The following is a 9,277-nucleotide window of genomic DNA, read 5'->3' on the forward strand; positions in this document are numbered from 1 at the left end:
AGGTTGACTAGCATTAACTAGTCCTTCCTTTAATATTCCTAGGATTACAGAAGACTTTGAAAGTAATGTCTTCAGGATAAAAGGAGCATTTTTGACAAGGGGCATATTTATAAATATTTTTTCACCTTATGTTGCTACTTTTTCTCTATTTACTGTTCTTCAAATAATACAAAATAGTTGAGGGAAAACAGTCAAAAATAATTAAAAACAGTCCAAACCAAATAGCTGGATTTGATTATTACACCAAACTCTTTATTTCTTTACAGTATTGGTATAAAGGGGAGTTACCTAACAATTTTTCTGACTTCTTATTCGAGTGTTGGCATTTGGACTATTCAGCCAGTACTTCGTGTCTGCATCTGAGACTGTGGGGAAATATATAGTTAATTGATGTAAGATGAAAATGACACTAATGTAAAAAGGGCTACCGTAGAATTGTTTGTAGAGTTGAATGTTGAGCTACATTTTGAAACTCAAAATTGGATTCGCAGAGCTCAAGTACACAAAAACAGCCCAAGTTTGAAACAGAGAACCAAGGAAGAAAGGTATGAAATTAAATATGTTTAGGGGATTTATCTATAATTTAAATGTGATTTTCTTTTAAAATCAAAAACTTAAACTAGGAGTATTTCAGGTGCTAATTAGTTTCTTTAATTTTCAGTATTTTCAAATATTGATTTTAAAAGTACATGGTTTTCAGTTTCAATATTTACCTACAAATTTTGAATTTAAAATTTTCCAGTGACTTAACAGAATGGACTCCCACCCCAGTTTAGATCTTTCCATTTCTCTAGTTTAATTATTACATGTATGTGGGGGCAGCAGGCGGAGTGTATATAAACAAACTGTTAGAATCTTTAATGACATAGACCTCAAATGCTTAAAACTGTTGGGCTCTAGCTGTTTTCACAGTTACTGGGATGCTGCTTTCTTCTCCAGTAAGCTGGCCTGGTCTCATAGCTGACCCTGCTCTGAGCAGGAGGTTGCTGTAGAGACCTCCTGAGACCTCCAGTAGCCTGAATTATCCTGTAAGCCTGTGAGTTAGCTATGTCAATTTTAACTTCAGTATCAGGCTTGTTTGTTTACAGTTTGAAAATATGAATATATGAATAATAATAAAAAGTGCATTGCTTTGGTTGCCTTAAAGTAAAGAGTGCAATATATATGCATACTTGATTTTTAGGAAAGCAGTCACGTGTTTGTGTTTAAGACAAATTTTTCTTTTAAACTTTGTTTCTGATTTTTTTTCTTAATTCTAAAATCTTTTGTTACAAACCAAATATATAAAACCATTTGCTGACATTATTGAAACAATAAGATGTCAGAGATTTTACAAGTAACTGCTTTAGAATTGTGCCATAGGTACAAACATTTGCTAACAAAATTTCTGAGATAATCCCTAAACAGCTGCTATCATCCACTACTCATTCTTTGCAGGGGATGGAGTGCTAGATCTCTCTACAAAGAAAAGCGCAAGGTTGGAAGAACCAAAATATGATCCGTTGTGTTCTGAAAACTCAGTGTCTGGGTAAGCAACGTTTAGGACTCTCTTCGGCTTCTGTCAAAGACAATCCAGGTTTCTCTTCTCTGAAGTCAGGCTTTATGTTCATGACATATTTGTATATACTGACACACACGTGGTTCCTATTTTGCTTTCAAAAGAATTTTTGTCACTCATAAGTGTGTGTCCATGTATATATTATATGTTTCATTTGTCTTTTTCCTTTTCTTTCTGTTTAAAGAAAAGTTATCAGAACAATCACCAAACTTTAGTTCATGTTACTAAAAGATGAACTGAAAATTGATTCCATAACACATTAAAAGTAATAGGATAGTAGAATAAAACGTAAATATATTCTTTCAGAGTCTATTTAGGAAACTCCAATTTTGGACAAAAATTACAATGTTAATATTTAGATTTAAAATATTCTTCAATTAACATGAACAAGTTAAATGACTATTATCTATACTATTCCTTAATATGAGAGAAAGCAAGTGCGCGCGAGAGAGAGAGCTCTTAATCATCATACTTATGCTTACATCATGGTTTTGACTATGGTGTGTGGTGGCAAATGGTTAATTTCTTTATTCAGCAAGAAAAATGTTATTGCATCTGCTGAAAGCTACCACAAAACTAGTGAAATGCATTGTTTTGTTGGATTTTGTTATGATCTTGGCATCTTCCCATCCACTAGCCATAGCAAGACCCTTTTTGTCACCTGTATGTTTTACCAAATAACTTATTACAAATAGGACTACAGTAGCAGTATTTGTTAAATGATGTAAAATTGCATTTTATTAGTTTGCTGATATAAAGAAGTTTTTAAATGAAAATGACTTTGTAATTAGAGAGTTGTAAATAGTGACTAGAAGTTTTTTAGAACTGTTTTATTTTGCCAAACTGGACTTGATTGTTAACTACAGCACTTATTGTTGTAGAAAGCCTAGTTTTGTGTAAGTCTGGGATGTTTGTGTGTAGTTATGTACTTATTTCTGCAAATTTTCTATGAGGGGGTTGACTCTTTTATTACTCGTTTAGCGGTAACGTCACGTTTCTACTAACAAAAAGCTCCTTCAGGATTTGGGTATTTAACGGAATGTTAATTGTGTAATTAAAAGTATAACAGTGTTGCTCGGCAAGCATGTGAACAAGGGAATATAGCAAGCACATGAGAATATTTTCAAATACTGAGCTAGGATATAAAGTTCTTGGAAGGGCTGCTGTAGAAGCCACCGTATGATTTTTGACGCGCTGTCCTACCAGAACTGTAACATTTTGCTAGGATAATCATTTAACTACCACAGCTCAAAGGCTTAAAAGTATCAGAAGCAGTGATGTTACCGAAGCAAGGAGTATAATAAAGGAGTGGACCCTTCCCTTCCATAGCTGTGTGAGAGTCTCTCATACATCAGTTTACCATCGTTTCATTCCATCCATCCAGGAGACTACACAGACACAGAGAGGACTATGTGGAAAGAAGTGCTGAGTTTGCAGATGGTTTGCTCTCAAAAGCTTTGAAAGACATTCAGTCTGGAGCACTGGACATAAATAAAGCAGGCATACTTTATGGCATACCTCAAAAAACTTTACTTCTCCACTTAGAAGCCTTACCAGCAGGAAAGCCTGCACCTTTTAGAAACAAAACTCGAGATTTCAGTGATAGTTATTCATTTAAAGACAGTAAAGAAACTTGTGCAGTCCTACAAAAAGTAGCCTTGTGGGCAAGAGCTCAAGCAGAGCGCACAGAAAAAGGTAAACTCAGTCTACTTGAAACCTCAGAATTAAAATTCCCAACAGCTTCCAGTTACCTCCACCAGTTAACTCTACAGAAAATGGTCACTCAATTTAAAGAAAAAAGTGAAAATCTACAATATGAAACTTCAAGTCCTACTGTACAATTAAAAATTCCTCAGCTAAGAATAAGTTCTGTGTCCAAACCACAGTCTGATACTGCTGGTCTTCTGGATGTTATGTACCACGTTTCTAAAACCTCCTCAGTCTTAGAAGGATCAGCTCTTCAAAAATTGAAAAATATACTCCCTAAACAGAACAAAATTGAATGTTCTGCACCTGTAACTCACTCAAGTGTTGACTCCTACTTTCTGCATGGGGACCTCTCTCCTTTGTGTCTTAATGCTAAGAATGGGACAGTAGATGGAACCTCAGAAAATACAGAAGATAGTTTGGATCGTAAAGATAATAAGCAACCAAGAAAAAAACGTGGCCGCTATCGGCAGTATGATCATGAAATAATGGAAGAAGCAATTGCAATGGTAATGAGTGGGAAAATGAGTGTTTCCAAAGCACAAGGAATTTATGGGGTACCTCACAGCACTTTAGAATATAAAGTAAAAGAAAGATCTGGAACATTGAAGACTCCGCCGAAGAAGAAGCTCCGATTACCAGATACTGGCTTATTTAATATGACAGATTCAGGGACTGGCAGCTGCAAAAATAGTAGCAAGCCTGTGTAGAATAATTGTTAGCGAATTGTTTTGTGTGTGTGTATGTATGTCTGTATACACACACTGTGTGAGAAATACATATGCTCACTCTGACAGAAGACATGAAATTATACAGTTCAAAAACCACATACATGCCTTTTGAAAAATAGTTCTATTCAGGGTTTTCACTGTGGACAGAATTATAGAGTTTCTCACTTAATTCTGCTAGTGTGTATTTAATATAATCCTTGTATAAATAGGTGACAAGATTCAGGTTTTATTTAGTAGTCAATAGCATAAAGATGTTTTGGGAAAACAAGTATTTGTCATGTGAAGCATAATTTTTAATTGGTGAAGAACCACTCTACCCATTCAATAATCCATCTTATTATGGAAATACATGACCAAGGGTTAGCAGACTTTTATACTTCACAGAATACTTGCAATAAATTGTAAGTAACTCAGATTATACAAATCAAGGGATTTTTCTTAAAAAGCTAGTTCCTTACAAGGAGGTGGATTTGTGAAGTATTAGTAGGATATAGTAAAGTCTGTGAAAGAAAACGTTCATTGTTACTTAAATATCCAATACAAGTAAGAAAAGCATTTCATTACTAAAAATGTGTGTTTAGCAGGCATAAACTGCATTTTTTTATCGTTTTAAGAAGATTTTGTTGTTGGTTTAGAAAGAAATTGGTGTTTACAAAGTGTACACTTATAAAACCTGAGAAATTACCGTAGTTATAGAATTATTAAATATAAAATAAGATGGAATACTCAGAGCATAAAATAATTTAAACTTTAACATAATTTTCCTTTTAGTTTGACAAGTAAGTTAACTTGTAAGGTTTAAAAAGAAAGTTGGAATGCAACTTAGAGCATGTTCATAATGTGCACAGAATGAGCTTGAGAATGGTTTGGGTTTGTTTTTTTGTTTGTTTAAACGTGCTGGTTAGTTGATGTTATGACTACTTAAAATTTATTTAAGGATTGTGTCACACTCCTATTGAAAAACCTCACTGTAACTGTAATGTATTTGCTGCTGTGACATTTCAAAACATTTTCAGTTTATCAAAATGAATACCAAGTTACATTATCATTTTGCTAATAACCAAATTTGCAGTTCAGGGTCTTGATAGAAATACAAATATTAAACAGTGAAGCTGTTTTGAACTTTCAGTAGTGTAAATTCTTTATAAATTTGGTAGTTAGAAGTTAGGCAGTTCACTTTAAATACATAACTTTTAATAGAATTTAAGGGAGACCAATTACCTTCGTATTGCAGTTTTTACATGAATTTCAAAGTATTCACATTGGACTTTGTATCATTTTTTTCTGTAATATCACAAAGTATATGTCTACCCATGAAGAATGGAGGCTTGCTTCATACATTCAACACTGAACATCAATGCCCTTTTTGTCTAAAAATATGGTTTTTTTCTGTATGCATCTAATTTGGCAAAGAAAAAGATTTTTCTCAAACTTTTCTACATTTGATGCACATGCATACATTTTTCCCCCACTTAGATTTGCATGTGTATAGGCTGATGATACAAATGAAACAGGGCATTACATACATACGGGCCACTTCAGGTGATATGACTGATAGATAAACTTGCCATTAAATTCAGTGGAGAGTGTACTGCAATATTGATGGTAAAATCTAGCCCGTATTTATTAACACTACTAAAATTAACAACTTCCATTTTAAACCAGAATAATCTATTGAAACTGCACAACCTGTGTCTCCGTTCTTTGGTCTCTCAGATCTATGCTGAATCTTCTCAGTGATTAAGGTTTACTTGCATATTACAGAATGAATCCTTTTTTAAGTGGAACTGTACCTGATAACAAGGAGGTAACAAAACAGCAGATGTCAGGGTCATCTTTCATTTTAAAAGAATTAAGCCATATTTTGTGAGGACCAGAAGGATTAATTTGTTAATATATCCCCACTGAAAAAAGAAGTTGAAAAAACCTTAAATGTTTCAAGATCTGTCTTTATACGGTTTTACTTGCAAAAATTTTGGGATTCAACGCATTGCCTAATATTTATACTGTACTGATGTTTTCTACTCCTCAGACAATGTTATAAATTTGAATCAGAAGTTTTTATTGAAGGCAAGTTACAGTACTCTTTTTATATCATTTAAAAGATGACCTGACCAAATAACAGGATTCATAAAATCAGGGATCATTTTACTATTGACTTAACAGTACTCAGTAGTTTTGTATGTAATATTATAATTAATTTTCAACATTTTAGTACTTGTATTTATTTTTTGGTCAGAAATAGTATATTAAGATATTTTTTGATAGTTTATAGACGATACTCAACCTGTAAGTGTTTAAAGGAACAGAATTATTTGTTTCTAGTTATTAGGCTAACCTTTGATTACACAACTAAGGAAAGGCAGGGAAACATGTAGATTCTCCTCCCCCAACCCCTATGTATTCCATTAAATGTCATTGAAGATTACACATTTTGAACTGTTTTATAAATTCAGTTACAAGTCACTACTTAGTAATTGACTATTTCTGAAAATTCCTGTTTCAGCAGAATTTTAAATGAAGGCGAAAGCAAGCCCTACATGCTTTCTACTTATTTGAATGTTTCTCAAGTATTTTATATTAAAAAACAGTGCCTCTGTTTTTAGAACTACTGCTCAGTAAAGCTGTTTAAACCATTTCTGGTAGCTAATGACAATTTTATATTAAATTGTATATTAACTTTAGTGAGACTGATTTTTTTTTTTTTTTTTTTTGGTTTAGTTGTTTACAGTACAAATACTTGTATTTGTTTTTTAATTGCAGTATTTCCATTGTCGCAGTAATTTAGTAAAACTCTGCCTCTGGCTGCCTTGATTTTTGACAGATTTTTGTTAACAACTGATTTCTAGGCAATTAGTTATATTTATGCATAAATCAATTGCACTATAATTCATGAATTATTTATTACAATATTTTCTAATGAATTCCATGTATTTGTCTTGTGTTGTAAATGTACTGTAATTCTGTTTTTCCTTTGTGTTGTTATATTCCTAAATCTGATTGTATGAATTTAATTGTTTAGTTAACGTGTTTCTACGTTGTAATTTGTAGTAAAGCACTTCAATGCTTTTGCACATAAATTTACAACACTGATGTGATTGATTTGCTCATTCAGTAAAAAAAAAGAAAGAAACAAAAACCTGTACATTGACTCATTTGACTTACTCCTGAGGCACAAGTTTATTAGCAGTGGCATGAGATCAAGAGCTGTACAAATTAAGCACATAATGACTAATTTACTCTGAGACTTTTACATATCAGAAATAGTAGCTTTAAGGAAGGATGATTTCTCATAATTGATGCATTATTTCTAAATGAGAAGAAATTCAGAAAACTAATTCTATAACAGTTACATACTTTAGTTTGAAGCTAAAAGTTACCTATTCTATATTACAGACAACATATAGGTTTTTTTGAGGGATTTATCTACTTAATAAAGTCAGAAAACAAACATTTCTATAAGTCAAATTTATATTTTTATGCTGTTCATATGAGTACTTGAAAGTATGTTGTGTTCCTGTTCCCAGTCTGCACAGAGGTTGCCAGATTGATCGGTCTTGTCTGTGGTTGAGATGACAGAGGATAGAATGTTAGGGGATGAAATCTTCCAGGAGTCCTCTTATTGAGCTTTCCTGTTAGTTCTTTTGATTTGTGGAGGAGGCGAAGGTTTGGTATTTTATACATAATATGCTGAAAGGCTAGTACATAACTTTATCACATCTCTCCATTTTTGCCAATTTTGGATCCCAGTCAATCTCCACTCCAGGGTATTAACTGCCCCTGCCCTTTAGCAAGTAAATAATGTCATTCCATGGTTCAGTTTGTCTTCAGAGAAATTGTGCACGAAGGGTGCTGGGGGAGCAGTGGGTATTGGTCCTCTCAGCCCCTCCATTCCCTGCCCCTCTCTCCAGCCAACTTTTTGTGGGGGTTGTGTAGGAAGTGCAAGACTGTTCTGTGAAGGAGGTGTCCCGTTGTGAAAGTGATAGCTCTTCCTGCTATGACCTTATTGTTTAAACCTTTCATCTTGAGGATAGTCTAAACTACTGTGTGACAACACCCATGTAATGGGCTATATAGGAATTACAAGAAACTGAAATAATTCCATGATTGTATTGAAAAACTATTAAAAATTAGTTCATTTAAAAATATAGACATATCTATGGACAGACACTTTAAAGACCATGTGTTGCTTTAATTTGTTTGCATATCAAGCTCTGTTCGCAAATGATGACTAAGTAAGGGGTCAATGTGCCTTCACAAAGTTGGAAGATCACTTGGAGTACGGTTCTATTACAATAGAATAATTAAAGTTGCCTGTCAGCTTTATAAAGTAACACACTGCAAGGGAAAGCAGGTTATAGATGTTACACAAGGGTGAATAACCCCAAAATAAATTGTGTTAGAAGAATGTCCAGTATGTCTGTGATAACCAGGGTATGACTTAATACAATAGGTTGATCTCCACATGCAAATTTTAAGCAGCTTTGAGACCTTTGGAAACTTTTGGTAACTGACTTTGAGAAGGCTTTAGGGCTCTGGAAGTGTTTTCCACTGGTGAGCATATTTTAAATAGCAGTTGTGAATATAGGTCCTCTACAATGAAGGCTCTCCAGTGAAACTCCATTAGACAAACCTTGCAAGTCTGGGCAGACAGAAAGATATCTCTGGCTAGAGATTCAGTCTAAAAAGACACTACTATAGCCATGTTTTTAGCAAATTAGTACTTACCAATTTTACTGTGATTTACAAAGTATTGAAGACCTAGTGCTGTGTTCATTTTTTTTTTTTCTATCTGGCCTTTCCAAACATAATGGAAGTCATGGTAGTGGGGAGGGCAATTAGTTTTCATTTGTAATTGTATTGCTGGCACAAGCTGCTTTATCACAAGTGCAGTGATACATTGCAACACCTCGTGACCCCTGAGGTTTTTTGGACTGAGTTACACTCAGACTCTTCTCAGTGTAGTGCTGTTTCAAAAGCAGTCAAATCCTGACAATGTTATGCCCTTGAATAATGCTGGTTTTACTTTAGATTGGAAATGCAAATACTTTTTTTTTTTATCTTTAAGACTAAAGTTATTTGAGTTTAAACATAATTGCAATTTCAACTAGTATCACAATTATCTTACGCTTTTGAGTCAGTGTCATCTAGATGCTTGATTTTGATTATAGACCATTTCATACTAAATATTACAGGAGAAAGAAAAAACATGAGGAATTAACCATAGTTGGCTGTTTTTAAGCTCTAAGCATTAAAATTCATGTAGCACAGTAAAAATAGA

The 9,277-nt window shown here is 33.6% G+C and overlaps 1 protein-coding gene across 3 annotated transcripts in view; it reads left to right on the forward strand.

The window, feature by feature from the left end:
• Positions 1-9,277, forward strand: part of LCORL (ligand dependent nuclear receptor corepressor like) — an 81,696-nt gene that overhangs the window by 52,976 nt on the left and 19,443 nt on the right. Inside the window, exons 6-7 of one of the 3 annotated variants that reach the window (XM_080343677.1) lie at positions 1,438-1,528; positions 2,943-4,618. In XM_080343677.1, the coding sequence (XP_080199803.1) occupies positions 1,438-1,528; positions 2,943-3,975 (1,124 nt within the window). In that variant the 3' untranslated portion in view covers positions 3,976-4,618. Of the gene's footprint in view, positions 1-1,437; positions 1,529-2,942; positions 4,619-9,277 lie in introns of those variants that run through there. The other 2 variants (XM_080343678.1, XM_080343679.1) reach the window with 2 other exon arrangements.

Source organism: Nesoenas mayeri (assembly GCF_963082525.1).
Source record: "Nesoenas mayeri genome assembly, chromosome: 4".
Taxonomy (NCBI): Eukaryota; Metazoa; Chordata; class Aves; order Columbiformes; family Columbidae; genus Nesoenas; species Nesoenas mayeri.